Genomic DNA, 23,417 nt, shown 5'->3' on the forward strand with positions numbered 1-23,417 from the left:
CACTGCAGCATTAATAATACGTTGACTGCTTTAGCTTGATTAACAAACTCAAGCAACATCAGGAAGAGGTGGAACATAACAGTTACCCACAGGGCAGTGATCTACGAATGCCCATCTCCTTCACGAGCACACCAGCACATATGCAGCCGTTGATCCCAGCAAACTCGAAAGAGGGAACCTACACACGACCGCTTACAACACATGGCATCACTGAGTGGACGCTGCGTACAAGTTCGAGTTCTGCGCCAAAACCATCCACGGCCAAGCCAAGGGTCCAGCCCACTTATGCAGGGGCAAGGCTCAAGGCATCGCTGCCGACCGCTGTGAATCACTGCTGCTAGGTAGTTACCAAGATGCTCTCGTATATTACACAGAAGATAAAAACTGAAGTTTTTGGACACTTGATTTTAATAGTAGGCTATGGCAGGTAGTGTAAATTTGAGTAAGCGAAGAAAGTGTGAGCATTTTACAACTAGGCCGATTTTACTTGAAGGTGAAAACGAAACCTTGACGAATGTTGTCAACACACACTGCGCAAAGCACAGCTTCAGCTTGTACTCAGAGGGCAATGCACTGCCATTTGTAGCTCTACAGAAGTGAATTTGTCAATGCTCAAACTTTGCATGACTGGATATTGCAGCTTTCTTCCTTCTTTCTTCACAAAAGGAATTACTATATCGTCAGACCAGGGATTAATGCTGCATTTTCTCTTGACTGGAGACTCACATCTCCAGCAAACTATCACAACGCCTGCTCAGATCCCTAAAAGCTTTATTACTTACCTTGAGGAATGCCAGCTACAGATGACACAGGTGCAAGCAACATGCGTAAATAGTTAGTAGACTGCGTGGAAGCCCTTAAATGACGCAGCTATGATATCAGTAAGAGTTTAGCATAGGCAGGGCACGGATAGAAAGACATTTTAGTCAAGCACCATTTATTTTGAGGCTTTTACAAAAAAACGAAAAGTGAGGAGAGGGACGAGTGAAAAAATTCTGCCAATTTTCTTTTGCAGCCTGAACACCTGTTAAGTGTAGGCGACATGTTGTGAGGGACATCCAAATCTGCAGCAGGAGATGATTTGATGACTCCCAGAAAAAACTCGATGCATTCCTCCACTTTCTGGAAACATCCCCAGATGAGAAATTCATGCCAGCACTGTCTCGAAGAACTTGCAGCCAGGGGGAACCAACTCTCAACAGCAAAGTGGCTCACAAAATCCTAGTCAGAATACTGAAACTTGGCTTCATCACAGTCTTTATATAAACAGGAACAGCTAACAGCACAAAAGAAGAGGCCAGTGCACGTGGATGTACAGGTAACGAATACAAGTAAACTGCAGATCATTAATGGTTGCCTTTAGACTACTTAATTGTTCTCACTTGCTTGCTCGCATCAATTTCGATACGCCTGCTCACTAACTCATTTTCTCCATTCTTGGGTTGCTGCCTCACACTCTATCAAAATGGCATTTTATGGGACATGGTGTTGTTGATGTGGCAATGTGAGCTCTACCTTCTTGGGCACTTGCATTTCAATTGGTACAGTTTCCTCAAGAAAATGACCAGATGACAGTTCCGTTAACACATAAATGCACTGAGCAATTTTTTGGGATAGGTGTAATGTACAAGCCGTATGTAAGAAACAGTCAGTGCACATAACACGAACTATGAACTCCTACAATCTCAACAGCCAGACCTGCCCCCGCACACAACAGATGTGTTCTCCCTGTGTGTTTGTTACCATCAACAGTGTAACCAGCAGTAACAGCGTCCCAATCTAGCACCAGCGCCACATAGAATCTGGGGAGGCATCAGCCATGCTTGCAGGCTTCAAATGAACTTAAAAGTCTACACGAAGACTTTTAATATTGAATGTAAACAGTTTTTAATAATTCTGCCGAAAATATTCATATAAACACAAGGAAGCACTTAGTGCTCGAACCAACTCATCCTACTATGGTGTGAGAACAAAAGGGTGCCTCGTTACAACTGGTACTTTCAGAGAAAAAGTGAAATTTGTTTAGATTGAGCACTACCGAGTTCTAATGGTAAGCGGAAAGAGGAGGCACACATTTCACAATTTTTTTTACCACTTTTGAACATTATTTTTCTTTTTGTTATTTTTACAACTAGCCCTAGGCTCAACATTTTGCGGTATCGTGCGTGTAAAGAGACAAGCCACCGTAGTTCGCCTAGATACATTTTACGGCCAACCGAAAAACTGAGCAAAGGTGGTTTGAGATGTCAGTGATTAGAGAGATGTTTTTTGATAGGTGTAGTAGAAGTACCCACACTTCGTACATGACGTGGAAGCTTCAATGACAAGTCCGGAGCATGCCCCGAAAATGTTTCGTGTTTTGCTATTATTACACAACAGTGGTGACGATTTGATCTTTTAAGAATGAGCAAGGACAACTGTGAGCATGAGTTCACATCAACGCTACAATTAAGAGCTTCTTTTTACCCGGCTGAAAAACTTTGGCCCATTTTGCTAAACTTCACAAGTGTGCAGGTCAAAATGTTCACATCAAAGCCATTTATACAGCAAAGCTCACTGGATAACATAAGGAGTACATAGTCATTGCATAAAGTGTTTACAAAAATATCAAAAAGTGCACAAAGATTCCGTTTCTGAGAACTCAAGAAATACATATATGTTTAAAAAAAATCCTCAAGGATGTCTGTGATTTTAGCCTACCATAAAGGCAGCACAAAACTTCCTGAGCGATATATATAAAGCTTCTATAATTGATTTTTACCATATTCTTTACTAAAACATGTAAGGTAAACAAAAAGAAAGAGAAAAAACTCCACTGAGGTTACTTTTTTTTAAGTGAATGTATACAACGAAGCTACCAACAACTTCCACGAAAAAGAATCCGTTCAGTAAGTAGAACTCTGTTCTAAATACACCTATAGCCTGTTCATTTACGGAGAATTGCAACAATCAATGAGCTACTTTAAAAATAAGCTTTTTTTTTTTAAGGAAAGAGTGGGGGAGGGGGGGGGGGTGCAGATAGGTTGGCTGATTGCCCCAAGCTTTCCATGCAAATTAGAACTCATGGTCTGGTTATTTTGTAAAATATCACAGGCAACAGCCATGCCCTCGTTTTTTCTTCCAACCAAATTAAAACCTATTTTTGCATGTGGGTGGACACAAAGCCTCTTGTTTTTTCATGTACCCACATAGGGAAGCGATTAGTCTAGCAAGCCTGGCTCCTAGAGGCAAAAACAGGTTTTTGGAGCTTTTTCTTAAATGTTTCTGCAATATTTTGGTGCAAAGGAGAAAAAGATTACCGCGAGAATGATTTAAAGTGGCTCATTAGTTGCTCCAACTCCCCACAAAGCTGAACAAAAGCTTTTCTGCTTTAAGGTCATGATATTTTTCCAATAGATCATGTGAGAAGCATTTTGTGCCAACAAAAAGGGAAAATAAAGACAAATGTGAAAACACTGCTTCTTATGACAAAACTTTTTTTCTAAGCCACATGAAAGCCAAAATGAAAGACTCTCAAAATAGCAAAAGGCCTTCCGGATACCATTTCACAGAAGTGACAAGGCAGCATACATTTAAACCTTGATTCCATCAAAAAAGGTTGTTTCTAAAAAAAGCATTCAATTAAAAAACAACAGCTATGGGTCTTGCAAAATTATATAGATCACCTGCTACGCTTTCTGAAATATAAACACATATATTTAAACCAGCCTAAAAGTAAAACAAATTTAAAGCCACACGTGTGCGCTTAAAATCATCTGTCTTGTCTAATGAGGTCTGTACACATTTGCTCCTACAAAAAAAAAAAAAAAAAAAAAAAGAGAAAGGAAACATTTTGGCAGATGACATTGTGAATGCGTTACAAACACCCCAATACGTGGAAACACTACCTCGCTGGAGCTATGCTATCAATAAAAAGGTCATATATGTACATCTCGCACATAGCAGTAATCCCAGCTCTTCCACTATTTACTTATTTCTAAACACCAAAATAGGTTTTCTATGTCACTGTTCAGGATCTGTAATGTAAAAATAATCTAACACAAAAAAAAAGACTAATGTATGTAAAACAGGGTCTGTAATGTAAAAATAACACCAAATTTACTCTCAGTAGAACAGAAATTAAAAATAAAAGCATGTGCCTGTACACGGCGCATTTTGTGAAAGCAAAACCGGAAGTGCAACGTTGAAACATTAACAGCCTTCATGCATAAAAATGACGTCGCTGGCCCAGGAGTGCCGGGATGCGGGCCGAGGGAATGATGGCACAACACAGCCTTCAACATTAACCACCGCAAAGAATGCCAACCAAGACCTCGGAGTTTTTTTTTAAAAACTTGCGAGCCTCGTGTCCTGTACATGACTAACATTACTACCTAAGGCCAACTGCAGTGAACATCTCGACCTCTTGAAAACTAGCTTTTGAGCTGAAATATGAGCCTGCACACCGCAAGCGACGGGCTAGAATGGTGATCTTGAAACCAGAATTTGAATTTGAAACCAGAGTGAAGTTGCAACCAGCGAGCAAAAAATAAATTTGGCCGAGGTGAAATTTCGGCGCAGTTGGCCATTAGCGTTCAGGCAACACATGTTCCCATACACCAAATGGGTGGCCTTTGCCACTCTTGCTTCACTAGATACCAAAATATGTTCTTCTAACTTCTACTCCAACTGCCATTGCAAGGAAAAAGAAAGAAAAAAAAAACACTGATCACTGCAACGAGGCAGCTTTAAAATGTTTCTCCACAACACTGCTGTCACGTACCAAAATAAACTCGGTTGCACAGTGTTACAGGCAAGGTGCAATGACTGAGGTTCGGGATAAAATAAGTCTTGCACAAACTGTCTGACAAAACACCAACAGGGACAAGTGCGACCACACCGCTACCCATTAGGCACCGCTGGAGCAGGTCTCGCACGTCAACTGCAAAGCACAGCGTGTTGCTCTCACTTAAAGAGATCACATACGACAACAGTGCTAAAACCGGCCCACAATCTTTATGCGGCCTCCAGTGCCATGCGGCCTGTTGAAACACGGGCCATACAGGGCTTTGTCACGGCTGCAACAGCACCACTTGCTAGCATCCACTAAAATGCGTTGCCCTGGCCACACAAGGAGCCACCAAAGTGGCATTTCAAGCAGCTATGTGGCCCTACGTGGCATGCAGACTCTTGAAGTGAGACTGTGCGCGATCTTTTGCTTCAAACGACCACAGGCCACATAAGGGGCCACATATATATATTACTATGAAAGGCTCCCTAGCAACCAGCCCCCTGCAATGACCTGGCTAAGAGTACTATCATCGAATACAGGTACGGGGTTTGAAATCACTGTCTCATGTCTGCCAGAATGCGCGGACTAAGTTTTGCTCCGAAGGACGACAGGCCACATAAAGGGCCACGTAATAACAGTAGCCACCTGCAGTGACCTGGCTCAGGGGACTGACGTCGAATGGAGGCACGGTTTCCCTGTAAGGATTAAACCTCTGTCTAGTGTCTGCCACAATGCAAGGACTCAGTTTGGCCTCGGAGGGCCGCAGGCCACATATGGGGCCACATAGCAGCTAGACCCCAGCAATGGCTGCAGGCCACATGTAGGGCCACATGACAGCTAGACCTGCCCCAAATGACCAGGCTAAGGAGAGCCGCCATCGAATACAGGCACAGTTTCACCCTCGGAGGCGAGTTCCAGCGTGGCGCATCACAACTCCTCCCTCTTGTCGCAATCGTCGCAGACTCGAACCGCGCCCTCCCAGCCACGGGAGACGACCGGCCGCCTCGCCGTGGAGCACGCGTCGCAGACACCGCGGCCGCAGCTGCGACAGTGGTGGATGGGTCTGCGCACGTCGAACTCTTTCTTGCACACGGCGCACTGCTTCAGCTCCGCATCCGCCGTCCAGTAGGCCGGCCGCGCTGAATCCTTTATCAGGCCTAGAACAGATCCTTTATAAAGCAGAGTTCTCTTTTGTATCTCTCTCACAACAATCAAAATCAACTCGTAGCCACAGGCACAACAGACTGCCGCAGGTGGTATACAGGCATTCGGGATACGCAGCTGCATGCGGAACGAACCCTGTAAGCATGTGCAAAGCATGTATGTTAAGGGGGGGGGGACACTGATCTTGTCGACATTTTGCTATTTTTTAACCCGTGTGCTCAAGATTTAAATGTCTAGTGTAAGGTCTCTTTTTTTTCGCCTGCTCAGAGCAGCTCTGAGCAGCTCCAAGCAGCCCAAAACTGCTCCTGTCATGGATGTTTAATGGGCAAATAAAATACGGAGCTGCTTGGAGCTACTCAGAACTGCTTCGAGCAGATGAAAAAAAGAGACCAGTAGTTTACCATCCTGTGTACAAATGTGCAGCCAGCTCTTGCCTACATGACCTAAGTTATGTAACGTGGCATTGCTATCATGCTTTGCTGTCTCTTTGCAACAAGTTCTTTTCATAGCCTAACCAATAAAAAGAAATAGAATAATTCAGGTATAACCCTTTGTGATCTAGAAGTACCGGTTACACGAATTTGAACAGTACATGGCATGATAATGTCGGTGACAGCTGACCCACGGGGGGAAAAAAAAGAAAGAAAAAATAAGCTGGCCCTGACAGAAAATGAGACAAGGGTTATAGAAAAATGGGCAAAAATGGTCATTTAAAAGACTGCACCTGCTTTGTAGACACTTAGGATACAGCTGTAATATTTCCCAGGCACGTTTTTGTGGGACTCCGATACCAGAAAGAAATAAAATTATTACAAACAACTGATTTCCTGGAAAATTCTTGGCTCTCAAGAGCTTCCTAAGGACACAGTATGCTGGGACATTATGAAACACTGGGCTCCTAATCTTACCCAGTGTGTGGCATACACAGACAGCGCGAAGATTTCTACAAAAGCTTTGTACTACAACCTTGAACTAAGAGTTGCCTGCTGCCCCTGCAATGGGCAATTCTAATTCTTTAACTAAGTGGAGAGTCAGTAATTACATTACAGATTTGAAAATGATGGCCACTTCTTCTGGTAACGAAATTAACACGCACACATGCACACACCACACACACACACATACGGTTTGAAGTGGTTGCACCACTTCAAGCCATCTCCCGTTTGGCCACATGACTCCCAACCCAAGTAAAACATGCATTTTTCATAAAACACTAATACTGCGTCGACTTGAAATGATGGCCACAGCTTCGCAGAACTTGGCCCTTGCTTCCACCTTGCTGGGAATACCGTGACTCTCGTTTTTCCTTCTGTTTATTTACTATGTGCTTTGCCGCCATGAGTGTTTTTGAGCGGAAAGTCTTTCACTTGAATAAAAAGTGGCAATTCTGGCGCCTATTCCGACGATGACATGGAGCCATGGGCGTCCATTAAGGGGGGACACTGGTCTTAAAACAGCTTCTTTTATTTTCAAGTAAACTCTGTGAAACTTGTCAGTCTTGCTGCTTTTTTCCCACTGATTTCAAATATGCCAGTATTTTTTCAGTTGGTCAATTAGTTCCCAAGATAATTAGAGATAATTAGCCATTTTGCCCCAACAATTAACAAAACAGTAATGCTCACAAAACTGTAATCTTTATATTTTCCATTACTACGAACTCTGCTGAATGCAATCTTGGAAACAGTTTTTTGATGCACCGCTTGGAACTAATTTTACGGCTCATTAAACTTCGGTAGCACCAGTGGCAAGGAACCATTTTCAGTGCCCATTTCAAACACCGAAGTTTAATGAGCTGTAAAATTAGTTCCAAGCGATGCATCAAAAAACTGTTTCCAAGATTGCATTCAGCAGGGTTCATAGTAATGGAAAATATAAAGATTACAGTTCTGTGACCAACACTGTTTTGTTAATTGTGGGGCAAAAATGGCTAATTATCTCTAATTATCTTGGGAACTAATTGACCAACTGAAAAAATACTGGCATATTTGAAATCAGTGGGAAAAAAGCAGCAAGACTGACAAGTTTCACAGAGTTCACTTGAAAATTAAAAGAAGTTGTTTTAAGACCAGTGTCCCCCCTTAAGGGGGGGCGGCAACTGCCCCCCCTTAAAAATTCGGATATTTTTATGCACTACAAAAAAGCTGCACAACTTGGTTGGCCCATAATTAAAAAATTACGCCCACCTCCCCTCGCAGGAACACTGGTGTGATGTGACGCTGAGGGGGGTTCAAGCGCAAGCGGAGAGCAACCGTCGACCGAAAGGCTGCCGAAGAGCGGCACACCGGTTATATGCGCAGCGCGCCCAAAGGAGAGGAGACAGCGGAGAGAGAGAGTACTGCACATGCGCAGCACCGCGCGCAGCGCCGCCCACCGGCGGAGTGAGAGCGCGCTGGGCCGCAAACTCGCAGATGTTGAGAGAGAGTGTTAGCTCTCACCTAGGCATGCGCCGGCGCCAGTGCGTCTGCCGCGGCTAGGACGCAACACAATCCAACACAATCCACTTTAATCAAATCCAATCAAAATCCAATCCAAGCCAATCCAATCCAATCCAATGCAATGCCGCTCGCGAAAGAATGTTCGCTATCGGAGAGGAGAGGGGGTGAGCGGAGGAGAGTGCGGACGCCGAAGACGACGGATGCACGCAGGAAGGACAGGGCCGCCGACAAGAGATGCTCTCAGCATCGCATCTAATAACTTTGCCCTGAAGGACATAAAGAGGAGAGAACGACACCAACGTTCTCTCCTTTGTCCCGTCCTTTAATGCAAAGTTTTTTTTTTAATTATGTACGTGAACCAACTAGCGCAACAATCCACGCTACTCAAATGATTAGCACACTCAGGTCCTGCGCATCCGCGTGGAACGCACTTCAGGACTGCAGTCAACATTGCACTTTAGACACCGACTAACATTGCCGGTCATGTGACGGCAGTGATACAGACTGCCTGTGCTGGCTATTCAAGATAGCGAACAATTCTAAAAGGTTTCGCTTTTTTTTTTTTTTTCTCTAAAGTCTAGATTTATGCCGTCTTACCGCAAGAACTTCAGTTTTCGGACAAAGTTGCAGCTATATCTAGCAAAAAATCTTCACCGCTACGCCTAGTTGGGAGAGTGTATACGTAACATCCTCCCGTGCCGTCCCATCACCTTGAGCACCCTTTCCTTCGAAATTGTGAAATGTCGGCACCACTTAAGCCCCGAAACAAAACCTATAAATCAGCCCCTCGAAACGCTTGTACGCCTGTACTGCATTGAAACCCAGGGAGGCGAGTAGTATCTTTATTGCGTGAGCCATTTCAACAGACTTCATCACAAGTGTCATCTCGCAATTTGCCCAGAAAAACCAGAGGCATCTGCAGCTGCTATTCAAGGAAGATTGATGGAGTGCAGTTCTATGTATGTGAACGTATTGTGCTGTGTGCTGTTGATCAGTTGGCGTGAGTCAAGAACCCTCACGCAGCGAGACTGGCCACTCTTCTGTGATAGTAACTTTTCGCATTTTCTTTATTAACTTTATTTCTTTGTTTGTTAATAAAATCCATGTATATCCTCCAAGTCTTGTTCTAATTTGCTGTTTGTACTTTTTGTAACCACAAATAGCGCCGTTTTGGTGCTATCCAACCGTACCCCCCCCCCAGCTAATGGATGCCCCCCCTTGCAAAAACTTCTGCGGACGCCCTTGGTCATTCGCAAGGAGATACAGGAGTCAGATCTTTGACGCCACTGTGGCTTGGAGGAAATGCCCCAGGTAAAGAACTGAGAAATTTCAACTTTGGGGTTTAACTGTATATATAATTTGTAAGTTCATATAGCAATAGCCTTTCCCAGACTACACATCACTGCATTCCACTAAAAATGTACCAGCAAGGTTGTACTGTAGTCGATGTTTTTGGGCACAACCACATATACCATGACCAAAGTGGTCCCGTTACCAACACCTGTCAGCAATCACACAGGCACCATGTTTCTTGCAAAAGCCGCATCACTTCTTGTACATTGCCGCCCCATACTACGAGCATTCCACAGTGAGCAGAGAATGCATGCCAAGGGTTTAAAATCCTCACCACTTAGTGAACACCCGCTAATGTTGCCAGTGAAATCACCCCACTTCATTGGCACAAATTTGCAAAAGCCAACACCTCTATGCTTTTGTGATCCTGCACTGGTACCGATCTGCTTTTCATTGTGTCCAAAACACAGAGTGAAGATCTTTGTGATATTTTATGAGCCCTTCCAACGCCTCAGGCTTCCTTGGCTCACCACCTTTGTTCGCCCCCGAATTCAGCCTTCATCTTGTGCTTTAAAACATTTCCTGGCTTTTCTGCTCAGCAGTAACCTTGCATTTTGGCTCTGGCAACGGCACGTCACATCAATGCCCCCTCCCTTCACTTCTTTTCTCCGTCTCTCTTCTCCTAATTTTGTAACTCCATTACAGGCAGTTTTCACGTGCCAACCATTTAGTCCCGACATAATAAAGTGCACCTTAGTCCTATCAACGATTCACCATCACAGAAAAATCTTTTTTCCTTCCACCCTAACATGAACCCCGCAACCGAGAGGAAAGAAAAGCACTCACCGATGGGGTACTCCATTGCCGTGGCAACGACCCCGAAAGTGCTGCGGATGACTTCGCCCACCTTCCGCGCGGTCACCTCGGATTCCCCCGTCTCCTTCGCTCCATTGACTGCACTGTCTCCTTCTGCACAAAGCCCAGGTAACCGCGGTCAGATATGCCCTTTTTTTCTAAATGCCTGTTCATTTGCACAGGCACGAAATAAGAGTTCTGGCAACAAACGACATATGTGCAAGAGTGACACAATGAGAGGCAATTTATGAGCAGTGAGAACTCGTCCACGTTGCCGCTGCATACATTGGCCCTAACTCGAGCCTGTACGCCAGGCAGCCATTCTGCTTGATCAGGAGGTTTACCGCGCCGATGCTACACAGGTGATGAGGTGAGCCGTAGTGGAGGGCTTCACGAGTGGAGCCTCGAACACACGGCCGTTTTTGTTTCGGCCACCACGGGTGGGAATCGAACCCGCAATGTCCTTGGGTTCAGCAGCACGACACCATAGCCACTGAGCCACAGCGGCGGGCCCGCCAGGCAGCCATTCTAAAAACCCCACGCAGCATACAATGCTGAAATTCCTTGTGCCTTCTGCATTTCCTGGGTGTTTTCTGGACCATAGATCATGAAATCCCAAGCCAAGCTTCAGCCACCCACACTAGCATATTACTAGAGTGAATCCTGTTGCTGCAGTCACGTGCAGTCATGGGTGCCACCTTAGCTGATGGAAGTGTTCCACTCTTACCTGGCCTGGCTTACAATGTACAGGTGCCATCAAAAGTACCAAAGTACCATATTTCTTCGAATATAAGGAGAGGCTTTTCCGAAATCCGTAGCCTCAAAGTTATACCCCGCCTTATATTCGAAGCTCAGTGTGTGAGTATATATATATATGGGTATTTTTTTTACTCTCCAAACTGCACCCTCACCTTACAATAGTAACCACCTTATAATCGAATAAATACGGTAATTAGAACACAGCCTCGTAAATGCACAGGAATTTCTTCTTCTGTAAACTGCCTGGCTGCATTAGTGTGCATTTAAAGGAGTCCTCCTTAATAGAAAGAGCTTCCTGGAAGCCGGTAATGGCTGTCAAAGCTAGTAAGACAAATGTTTTGTGATAATCAAAAATCCTTGTTCCAATTACTTATGACGCCACCTGCACCTTCTTGTGGCCCCTGATGACAAAGGCAACAACACGGGCACCATTTCTCTTTTCTTGTTCAGCTTGTAAAAATACTCTTCAAAAATTCTGACTAAGACTTCCTTTGCTACCTACACTTTCATATTGTTCAAAAGGTTGAGCTGCGCTGCGAACGCTTCACCCATTTGCTGCCCAATGCGTACGTAGAGCTTGCGCACAGTCTTGCTCCAGAGCTGCTGACCATCCGGCCCCTCACTGGATGGCTGCAACGTCACTTCAATGGCCGCGCTCTTCTCGATTTTGGTTTCGAAATGGCCGATTTTTCCTGATCGCTTCCGGCGTCCACGCGCGTATTACAGCTGTTGTATTTATTTTGTATCTTGCTTTCTTTTTCAGTAGACTACGGAAATAGAGTTTTCAAGAGATCGAAATTTTGAGTGCAGTTGGCCTTTAATATCGATTTGCATTCCACTTTTAACTTTTTGGACGCCATGACCGAATTGAGGCACACGTGACTGCGAATAGTTTGGCAATGAAAAACGGCGACATTGTCCGTGCAAACTACGCAACTGCGAGGATGAAACGCCAAGAAATGCTTGTTACTTTTGCTTGCTGTTTTTGCAAATGTATCACCTCCCTGCACAAAGCAAGGAAACAAAAGGGGGGTTGTGGGGAAGCTTGTGTGGCCGACAGCCAAGTCACAGCTAAGACAAAGACACCCGTTATTGTTACCTGGACGCATTGCCATTGAAACCAAAGACAAATTGCCCCCGCTTTAGGCACAATTAGGCGGCTGTGGCTCAGAACAACACAGTTACACAAGTCTAGCACAATTTACGCACTTGGCACGGGACAGTGTTGGCCGAAAAGTTTGGCACAACCATGCACAGCTGCTCCATTAACGCCAAAGTGCTCACATCTCAACCCTGTTCAAGTGAAACACATCGCAACAACAGCTGGGGGGTTGATACTCCAAATAGAACAGTAAGATCCGGGATTTCTTGGTTTTGCAATTACACGGTCCGTTACCTGGGAACTGTGAGCCACATGGATATTTGTGGATAAGCTTGGCCCTAAAGCAGCGGTATCTGCAGCAGTTCCCGTGCCTTCAGCCTTGCCTTGAGCCTCACAATCGTGCGTCACCATTTGGCAAAAACCAAGGTGCTCACCTCCGTCAAAGCAGGCGTCGCATACCCGCACCGGTTCCGTGCCCCAGCCCCGTTCTGGCACGGGTCGCTTCTTTGACGAGCACTCCTCGCAAAAGCCGTTGCCGCATGCGCGGCAGTGGTGCTTGTTCTCTTGGGCGGTGAAGGTCTTGGGGCAGCTGTGGCACTTCTGCAAATACGCAGCAGGGGGACAACGCCGGCTGGCTGCTGCACTGTGGCAGCCAGTGTTCAATATAGCTGGTCTGTTGCAAAAGGGTGCAAGGATGGCGCACCAGGTGATAGCTTAGTGACACTATGCAGCTTCCAAGGCAGTAATAAATTCCTCTTTTTTTATCCTCAGCACCTCAAGGCCTCTCGTGCTGCAGACTGATACCTCTAAGCTTACAGAAATTGCCACTCGAGGCAGTTGGCATTCCCTGGAAGACTATTTACTGTGCCACATTCAACTTCCATCAATGTTTGTTTTTGTACCCTTTTTTGTTTTGCATCAGTTTTCGTTTTGTATCCTTTTAAAAAAAGAAAATCAGTTTCGAACAGCTGATTTCTCGGTGAATTTTCGGTGTCAAGGTGCCACGTCCCCCCCTTAACCAGCACATTTTTGAGGCTTTGGTGCGAGACCCCATCCCTCACACACGCACTACTGGAAGCAAGAGAGTCGCGCCATCCTCAAGACAAATGTGCAGATGTCACGCCCCCTCCGGAAGGTGGCCTACCCACCAGAATTTGGTAGTTGGGGACCCAGTAGTTTGGTGCAATCTGGTCGTTTGCCCACTCCAAGAGCGTCCGTGTCGGCTTTGCGCTGTACGTTGTCACCGTCTCGGTTATGAGCTGCAGGCCGTCTAGAACCTTCTGCGCCGTGTTGTTCGGCTCCAGGGAGGGGGGCTTCTCCTGGAAGAAGAAGAAGAGGCGTTCGCTCAGAGCTTACACACAGCACTGTGCCATGGGAAAGGAAAGCAGCAGCCACCGACTGATGATGACACCCAGTGCGAGCATCCAGCAGGACCGATTCTATTAGTCGCCCTGAAACCAATTCTCAAATGTCCCGTGCCTAATGCACCGCAGCTACGACCTGGGCTATGAGACGCGCCGTAGTGGAGTGTCCACTTGGGGGCCTTTAAAGGGACCCTGCAGCACTTACCATCGACTACTTGGAACATATTTTGCGGTAAAGTCTATTGTCCCAGCAATCTCCTCCCGCAAGAATTGTGAAAATCCGTTCGCTATCACCGGAACTACGCGCGATGAGAAATTGCGCATAATTGTTCCCTCTCTACTCGACCATGGTAAATGCAACGAAAGTTGTGCACTCTATCCCGGAGAGGGGGTCGCTCGCGGCGTTCTCTTCGACAGCCTTCGATATATCACAGGCCGGGATTTTTCTCTTTTTCTCGGCAACGTGGAGGGTCCTATTTTCGGTCTGGTGACAAAAAAGCTGGCATGGCTGCCTGCTCGCAAGCGCGTGCTCCAGCTGGTGGGGCGCGTTTTTGAAGCAATAAACGTTTGTTGTTGAGTGGTCTCATTGAAAGGGGAGTATTGAGTTCGTTGTCGCTCAAACTCCGTGCGCGCACTCGAAACACAAAAGGAAAGCCAAAACTGTGCGTAAACGTTCACACATAGAAGAGGTCGGCATACAGCGCTGACAACAGCGGGTCGTCACAGGAAACACGACAAATAAGCCGCGAAGCAAGTTGACCAGCGACAGCCAATAGGACAGCCATGACCTCAATGAAGTCGCTTAGGCCATGCCAGGGGTGCATAATGAGGAAAATTGAAGAGAGTGCGGTTGGTTTTTCTTCATCTTTCACAGTGATTTGCGCGCTCACCGCTTCATGTGCACGTGTCATATTTGGCTCAGGTAATCCCGGCAGTGTAATCTAAAGGTTCACTTGCACTGCTCAAAGAGTGTTGCAGGGTCCCTCTAACATGCACCGAAATATTAACATATCCGCGTTTTTGCTTTTTGCCTCCACTTGAAAAGCGGCCACCACGGCTGAAATTGAACCCGTGTTCCGTTCTCAGCAGCACAGCACCTAGGCCACTGAGGTGGGTCACCGTGAAAGCAACTTTTTAGCACAGCTGGGCTGAAGTGAATTAATCCACAACCCGCTTGTACTTCGCTTCAGCTGCTCCATATTGAGGAGGACACAAAGGAATCATATAGACTTCCTTCATTCAAAAGACCAGGCCTTTCAGACCAAACTAAATGCTTCCATTTACAAGATACTACATTGCCATATTTTGAATTCGGAATTTCCACATCGGCTGTGGTAAAATCAGGGCTTGCACCTTTCCTGCCATGATTCAGGCCATACGTAGGGCAGCATTCATAAGGAGTAATCAGCATGTTGACTCCCCTTGGCATGGACCGGTAGGAACTGGAAACAAAGTCTAGCAAACACTACTGGAACGTATCCCCTTGACGGCACCACTGCCACAAGTTCCTCTTTGCCTCAGACGAAGAAACCCTTAGTTGTAATATTAGCACGGTTACATTTCCCAGCTTCAGTGATGCATCGAGAAGAAATCTGGCTAAAGTTGCCCCACCAAACTACGAGCCCGCCACAAGCTAAGCTACAAGCGACATAAACCTGTTATAGAGTCCCGAAGGGATGATCCCATGCACTCAGTCAGTAGCTGTAAAGCATGTTAGGTGCATTGTACTTAAACTTTCTTATCTCCGTGTAAATATTCTCACTATGGCCATTTTTGCACTAGGGAAGAACGGGGGAAAAGAAAAAAATTAAAATGTCCATTACAAGTACTGTATAAGGCAGAATATAGGTTGGGATTCTTAACTGAAAAATTTGCTGAAAAGTCACCCCTCGACCTATATAGCAGTCACTGGCATAATGCTTGTTGTCATCTGGCAACTGGGCAGCCCATCGTGCCCATCCAAACCGCTAAGGCACCATCACCACCACCGTCGGTCGGACGCACCGCCATCTTTGTTTGTTGCTTCTCTTGCTGACAGTGAACGTGTGCATGCTATTTTCTTCTCCCTAAAACGAGTTAGGCGCCGGGCGCCAATTTACAGCAGCATTTAAAAGAAAAATTTGGGTGGTTTTCCGAAGCCGACGACGTGTCCACCTTGCACCAGTTCGGTGGCACCAAAAGAAGTGTACACTACTGGCATAAGCTGCAGGCGCAGCTCTCGGAATGCCACGCTTGGAAGACCTTGTTGCCTGGGCACTGTTCTGTGCACCTGTGCTGCTTTACAAAGTGGCGACTTTTGTCTCAGAGCGTCGTGCGATGTCTCCATGAATGGATACCCCAAGGTACTCGCTGGCTGCCCGCACAGACTGGCTCTTGCTACAGTCTGTACGTGCTTGTCCCATGCTTTGCGCTCGCTTCACGATGACATGGACTTGTGAGTGTCTAACAAAAGTGCTGCATAAGCGATCCCCTGGACTGCACTGAGGACGACCTGCTGTGTGGGCGACAGCCAGCCAGAAGCAGTTATCCGACGACATTTCAGACAGTTCTAATGAGTAATCTGAGATGAATCAAGTCAAAGCCTCAATAAAACGATGTTGAGTACCAAAGTATTTTTTTTTTGCACTTTTCAGCTACAAGGTAAGACCTATATCCTGCTTAATACAGTAGTTTCATTTTGCAAGCCTGCAATTCTTTTACTTCAGAGATGTTGTTACTGGCATTAGCTAATCTTTCCAAGGCTGCCCCTTGGCATCATGAGGGAGGTGTGAAAAAGTCAACGAAGAAAAAGAGAGGGGAGGGGCGAATAACAACTGGAAAAATTTGGGAGTAACAGCAACGCAAGTTGTCGGGCGCTTCGACGCACCAACTGGCGCGGGCCGTGAGACGAGCAGCGCACAAATGAAATGCACGTGTCGCGCGGCGCCTTGAAACGCCGCGCATTCCGAGGAAGTCCGCGCCTGCTCGCACCAGATGTCCTAACCGCCACCCCATGGGATGGCCACCGACGAAGACGACTGGCTTTTCCTTCTTCCCCGGCCGTCAGCGGCAGGAGGAAGGGAAGATGAGACAAGAGAGACGCGGTCCGGGCACTGGAGAGCTCGGCCCGTCGTCTTCGAGCTCCGCCTGAGTACTGTTTTTTAGCCGCCCGCCGGGCTGTAAATAAATGTACAGTTTTTGTATCGGAAGCTGAGTCTGTCAGTTGGGGATACCCGGGGTCAGATCCTCAGCGCTGCTGCGGCTTGGAGGAGAAGCCCCGGGGAAAAGAACATCCAAGAAGATAACTCAAGTGTTTTCTGTTTTGAGGAGAAAGATTACGTATTATGTCCTATCCTTCTGCGGTAGAGGCATCGCAAATCAAACGTGTGAAAACGATCTCAGGAGGCAGCTGTGGCACTTTCTACGTCTCCTGGCCAAGAAGAAGCGAAGCATTTATTGTGTGCCGCATATTTTGCCACCCCCTACATTCAAGTGTCGATAATCAAAGAACTTCTGCCACTGTGTGTGTTTAGAATGCGTGTTTTAGAGACCATGGGCACTACAGAGTCTCGTACTAAAGTACACTAAGAAAAAAAAAATCTGTTGCTGCAGCTGTGTGCCGTTGCAAGCACTGCCATAGCACCCAGTATTGCTCTTCGGCTACTTGGCTTGACTGGCCGCATGGCTTCTTTTCGCTTTCGAAGCCCAAATAAACCAAAAAGGCTAAGATTTCTTCCTTGCTCCTCTTGCATGAAGCTTTTACATAAGCCCATTCCAAATAAACCTCTCGGTGCTTCACTTTTCTATTAAGAAAAACTGTTCCCGAGCCCCACCACAAACAAGTAGAATGTGCTTGCCCGGTACATGACAGCACGCTTGCTGAAGCCCGGCTCGCCTAGATGGTGGCGCCCAGATTTCCTCTAGCATGTATTAGTACGAAACATCCCTTGGCCTCGCTACTATGAACCAAAAGAGGACCGCCGAGAAATGCATCAGACTCGTAGAAAGTACTTACGGGACGTCAGAGACCAGAGAACCACCCTCCCCTACCCCAGAAAATTTGCCTGCCCTGACGCTGTCCTCATTCGACGAGCACAAACGGGAACGCTACCCACACAACACATACAACACTACATAGGCGGGCTTCCAGGCACACCAAAATGCTCCTACTGTGACCAATACCCCAACAATGAACACACCCTCTGGACATGCCCAAACATACAGTGAAACCTCGTTACAAGAGACACTGTTACAAGAGACACGTGGTTATAAGAGACATTTGAACGAAGACAGTTTGGTCGGTTTTCCTATGTTACCCATGTTAGCAACATTGCATACAAGAGACCTTGGTTACAAGAGACACGTTTTCCGGGTCCCTTGAGTCTCTCTTGTGACAAGTTTTTACTGTACAAAGCACCCCGAGATCTTCCCTGCAACCAATTCCTGCCACAAAGCGCCCCACTTGCTGGGAGGCATGGGTCACAGCCCCCAAAGGAGCTTGAAGAGCTCTATTGGACCACACTTGTGAACCACATTGAAACCACGCCAGGACTATAGACAACCAGGACTTTAGCCTGGACTATAGTCCCTATAACCCTACCAAGAAGCCAAGCAGTCCTTTAGACACAGGTTTCAAAATAAAGCTTATCTCTCTCTCTCTCTCTCCATGACAGGTGCTGCACACCATCAGAAGGCAGACCCAGCTCGCTTCCCTGTCTGCTTTCTGCGACTACCCCCGAGTGAGGAGGCACACGCTCACACTGTCCGGCCAGACGTGCACAATCTCGACCCTGGTGACCGTCTCGTCGGGGTTCTTGTTGCCGTACCAGTACTGCCGGCTCTGGTAGATCACCCCACAGCAGGGGCACTCCAGCACGTACCTGCAACCAGGGGAAGGAGAAGGGGGCACGGCAGTGCATTCACATTCCGTATCCTGAAAAGGCCCATGCCTGCTTGGGGCATGCTTGACACAGCATGTTGTTGGGCTAGTTGGTTATGCGCTTTTTATGGGTAGAAAAACTGTGCGTGAGAGACAAGACAATAAGAAAAGGACAGGACGGGCGCAGGACGGGTGGGACAGGACGGGTGCGCCCGTCCTTTCCTTTTCTTATTGTCTTGTCTCTCATGCACAGTTTTTCTACCCATAAAAAGCACATGCTTGACAGCCGAAGCCTACTCAAAGCGGACAAAAAGCATCTTAAGTGAAATAATGACAGGCAACACTAACATAAAAACGTCAATACAACCCCAGCAAAAAAAAAAAAAAAAGACAACAGCAACCATCATGCACACATGCTTAATGCAGCCAGCCTTCATTCAGCTAGCTACGAGACAGTTGAAACTGACCTAGAGGCGACAAAACCACCAAACTTCGAAAACTCTGAACCAAGACCCACCAAAACACGCTACTATCCAAAAATATTCCAGAAAAGTTGCCAAACCCAACTGAAAGAGATGAAACCACTGAAATGTACAAAACAAGAGTTGAAACTGACCTAAAGGAAACACAACTACCCGAAATTTTGTTCATAATGCACAAATGTGCCACAAGTAGATAGCACGAATGATAAAAAGAAAGGTGTTTCACGTAAAGCAAAAAATTAAAAAATAACCGACCACTGTAAGATTTAAACATGATTCCTACAACTGCCAACCAGAAGTGGATCCTCTGCAGCACGAGACCAGCCAACCCACGCTTGTTTAAACAGGGTACAAAAAGCCCATGGATGGGGCAATAAGTCAGGGGCTCCCACAGGATATGGAATGTGAGCGTAAGACACTCCTGTTGGCTCATGTTGGCTGTAACTACCACAGACCCAAAAGAAAGAAAGCTTTTATATAACAATCAGGTTCTACATTAAGCCTCTCGGGTCAAGAACTTTCAACCTCACACGCGTCCAACGTACAAATCGAATTCCCCCCTTCCTTTTCTTCATAAAACTTTTAAAGGGAGGGCGAAAAAAAAAACACACACACACAAAACTCAAAACCCAATGTCAGCACGCCTCAGTTTTCAAACTTCAAATTTCAAAAAAAAAAAAAAAAAAAAAAACACCACCACCAATTTATGCTCGTGCAAATACGGTGCTCAGGCAGCATGATAACCTGGGGCCCAATCTTTGATAACATCTGTTCTGTTAAGAAAAATACTCGGTACACAGCTATTCGAGTAGACATCACTTCACTGTCCATTCCACTCTGGAACTACATAACAAAGCTGGTGTTACTCTCTACAGCTTCTTTTAATGAAGGGGGACGCACCAACAATGTGGCTCAACAATGCGGCATGACAGGAATTTATGCCACGGGGCTCTTACCCCGACCAGGCATACTTTGCCCAGGACATCAGTGCAGAGTCGTTCTTGGCTGCAGTCTGAGGTGTGAGCAAGACTTCTCGACCATTTTTCTCGTAGCAGTCCTGCAAACGGGGGTAATGGCGGTGATGGGGTAATTTTTGTTGGCATACAGAGAGTAAACATGTCAGAATAATTCAAGCGGCTATTTCAACATGCCCCCTTCCTTTGACGTGCGGTTTAATGCACCCAAGCTACAACTGGACTATGAGGTGTGCCATAGTAGAGGGTTCTGGATTGGTTTGGACCATTTCGGTATCTTTAACGTGCGTCGAACGGGCTTTAAAAAATGATGCTTGCATTCTTGTAGAATGGCAAGCTCTAATAAAACCCCCATTTCAGCCAGTCTGAGATCAACCACAATGCAGAGTAGACAACTAAAAGTGTGAGTCTCCTGCACATCCTTTCACAAATGTTACCTGCCGATAAACTGAGGCATGATAAATCCAAGCACTGTTCTAAGCAGCGTGTCGAAACGGAAAAAAATACCAGTTTAGTTACAATTCGGGTTCAGGGAAATTCATTTTGTTCCGGTTCAGTTCTGCTTTGACTAAATCCTGTACCGAACCAGTTCATGAATCGGATCGGGGAAATAAATTACAAGCTAAGTGTGAAAAAATGTTTTTCCAATAAAAGTTGTGCAATCCTTAAGACAACTGTCAGCAATTAGGTTAGATATTAAGGAAAACAGTTTAAGTGGTGACAATTTACCGCGGCACGTTTAAATACCAGCGGTCAACTGTATTTCATCAGTTGCACCATAGAAAGAAATCATACAGCAGCCACATAAATGCTACGTATGAATTTATTTGCGTGGACCCCTAAAATTTTTTGTCAGCAATCATTTGTTAAAAGTGAGCTTCATGTGATAAAAGTGATCTCTGAGTCGCGCATTATTTCTGCGATCACTGGAATGCATTTCAAGATAGCTATCACAGTTAAGTGCGTCACCATGACAACGTTTCAGTATCGCCTGACAACAGCCCACGTTCCGTCCACCAAATTGCGTAATCTAGCAACAGATTACGCAATTACAAACTGAAAGGGAAATCTGACGCGTCAAGCATGAGACAAAACTCTCTTTCGCCGAGTTAGAATAGTCAGTGAAAGCGCATCTCCGAAAACAAAGCCGCGGTGAAGGAGACAGAACTGCAAACAAGTGCTAAGTGCGAGTGCTGGGCAAAGGGGATTGTGCGGGACTGGCCTGTCTTTCTGCATGTCATCTACTTCTTCAGTGACAATTTTTTTTTTAAACACGACATATGTAGTGCCGACAAGGATGGGGAATGGAGTTCCTCGCAAGCGTACCATAAGCTTACAGTTTTCTCCGCTATTTGTCATCATTTAGATCCGTTAAAAAAATGTCAAGTTGTCCGGTGTACGCGTCCTCAGAAATTAATATGTATTATACCAGGCACTACGGCGCTCCTTGCCTCTGCAGTGATGACACATCTGCATATGCCCAAGGAAAAAGATGTCTAGAGCAATACATAGCTATTGCTGTTTATCTTACTCGATGGCTGAAGGCAGCAAAAAAAGAGCAGAAATTATTCGAGTGGGAACTCTGCAATTTACAGCCACGTGGTCGGTCTTTTCTCTTATCGTTTTCCCGCGAAAACGCACTTCTCTAAAAATATTTGTGCATTTTGTGCTTCGAAGCTACTCTTGTGTTATGAGGTGCCCACCTTATATAGCAGGGTGGTAGGGTAACTTAAACCGCCTAGGGATCGTTAATGTGTGTCCAAATCTTGACACATGGAAGTTGTCGTTTTTCCCCTACATCAGGAAAATGGCTGCCGGGTGAGGCGATTGAACCCACCCCCCTGTGGTCAGCAGCCAGTGGCTCAGTCGCGGAGCAGCTCTTGAGGGCCACACTTGTCAAGTATGTACGCTTTCCAGGTGTGCGACCTCTTCAAACAAATTATGAAATGCAACAAGTTTGTCCATTTCGGGTGTGGGCCTTCACCATTGTGCAGTGTAGCAACCTTTGGAATGCACACAAAGATCTTTGGAAGCACAAGCACTGAAATGGGCTTGTCGCAATGTACGAGCGATGAAATGGGCCACAGGCTCTTGACTTTCTGAACAGTCAAGCCTCCCCACTTAGAGACTTGATAGCTGCTTTCACCAGCAGCGTGGATAAAGTTCCGTAGCACTGTTTTCAGCCACATTATCAGCTGCTCTTTCACGCACGTGACTTTTTGCACAAGGAGTTCCATTCTGGCAAGAAGTAATGAGCTGTGGTTGGAACCAACTGTGTCTCCTCATGGTTGCCGCCACCATCATGTTGTTGCTGGTGGCCACGCCACATGGGTGGTAATTCGCGACAGCGTCAGTGCGCCTGCCGAACGAGTGTTGCATTTTCAAGCACAGATAATGACTCACGCAACTCATGCTTAACGTTACTCGCAAATTTGAACTTAGCGAAGTAAAGCCCGAATTTCACCAACTTTGTTACATCGAGGCTTTACTGCATTACGATGCAGAAAACCAAAGTAGCGAAGATGTTGGGGCTTAAGGGGAACCTCAACCTTTGAATGGGTAACTGGATGACGTACCTTGCACTGGTGTACCTTGTTGTCGTACTCGTGTAGGTACTTGCACCTGCCCTCGCACGCATGGCTGTCCTTGTGGTTGACCGTCTTTTTGCACCGAGCACTGCAACCAGGGTGGGAAATATTAACCCAGTGATGCAGCCAGCTCTGCATTCCTCTGCAAAAAATCTATCCCAGTTAGGCTTAGCCGCCAATTCATAGCGGTACAGCCAGTGAGAGAGGCTAACCATACAGCACACGACAAAGTTGCTGCTGCCCAGAGGAGGGCACAAAACAGTCCAGTACCCCTGAGAACCGCAAAAGTTTGAGGACCTCTGCAATGTCTACCCGAGTGTACCTGTCGGCTGCGAGGCCATGAAGTGGAGTGTCATGTGAACAAATTTCGGCGGACCAAAAAAATATTTCTTTTTTAAAACGTTCGGGTTCGGCCTGCACAGAAATGGTAGTGTCCTGCTGAAACACTGAGTGGCGCCAACATTCACAGCTCAGAAAGTTTAGTGCCAAATAAGAATTATTTCCACCAATCAGGGGTGAGACAGCCCAAACAGATTTGGGAGCAGTTTTCGAAGCAGCAAAATTTCGATTTTGGAGCAGAAGAATCCTGATTTGGAGCAGTTAGGAAGGGCGAGGAGGCGCGGACAAGGCGAAGGCAGGTCCGCGGAACTAATCCCCCTACGGCTACGAATGCCCAAGTGCCCAGACGAGTCCCGGTGAGCACGGTAATGGACCTTTTTCCAGTAGCGATCTGCGCATGCGCGGGCTGCTGGTCCGCCATTCTTGGCAGTAG

The 23,417-nt window shown here is 46.3% G+C and overlaps 1 protein-coding gene across 4 annotated transcripts in view; it reads right to left on the reverse strand.

Annotated features, from left to right (window-relative positions):
• Positions 1 to 920: 920 nt before the first annotated feature.
• Positions 921 to 23,417, reverse strand: part of LOC144149513 (zinc finger FYVE domain-containing protein 1-like) — a 56,870-nt gene continuing 34,373 nt past the window's right edge. For 3 of the 4 annotated variants that reach the window (XM_077681119.1, XM_077681116.1, XM_077681117.1), the window contains 7 exons: positions 22,634 to 22,733; positions 20,040 to 20,140; positions 18,482 to 18,602; positions 13,528 to 13,698; positions 12,814 to 12,979; positions 10,510 to 10,632; positions 921 to 5,940 (listed from right to left, as the gene is read on the reverse strand). In XM_077681119.1, coding sequence (XP_077537245.1) covers positions 5,699 to 5,940; positions 10,510 to 10,632; positions 12,814 to 12,979; positions 13,528 to 13,698; positions 18,482 to 18,602; positions 20,040 to 20,140; positions 22,634 to 22,733 — 1,024 coding nt within the window. In that variant the 3' untranslated portion in view covers positions 921 to 5,698. The remainder of the gene's footprint in view (positions 5,941 to 10,509; positions 10,633 to 12,813; positions 12,980 to 13,527; positions 13,699 to 18,481; positions 18,603 to 20,039; positions 20,141 to 22,633; positions 22,734 to 23,417) is intronic. The other variant, XM_077681118.1, reaches the window with a different exon arrangement.

Source organism: Haemaphysalis longicornis, unplaced genomic scaffold (assembly GCF_048455015.1).
Source record: "Haemaphysalis longicornis isolate Haplotype H1 unplaced genomic scaffold, Haemaphysalis longicornis Haplotype H1 scaffold_8, whole genome shotgun sequence".
NCBI lineage: Eukaryota > Metazoa > Arthropoda > Arachnida > Ixodida > Ixodidae > Haemaphysalis > Haemaphysalis longicornis.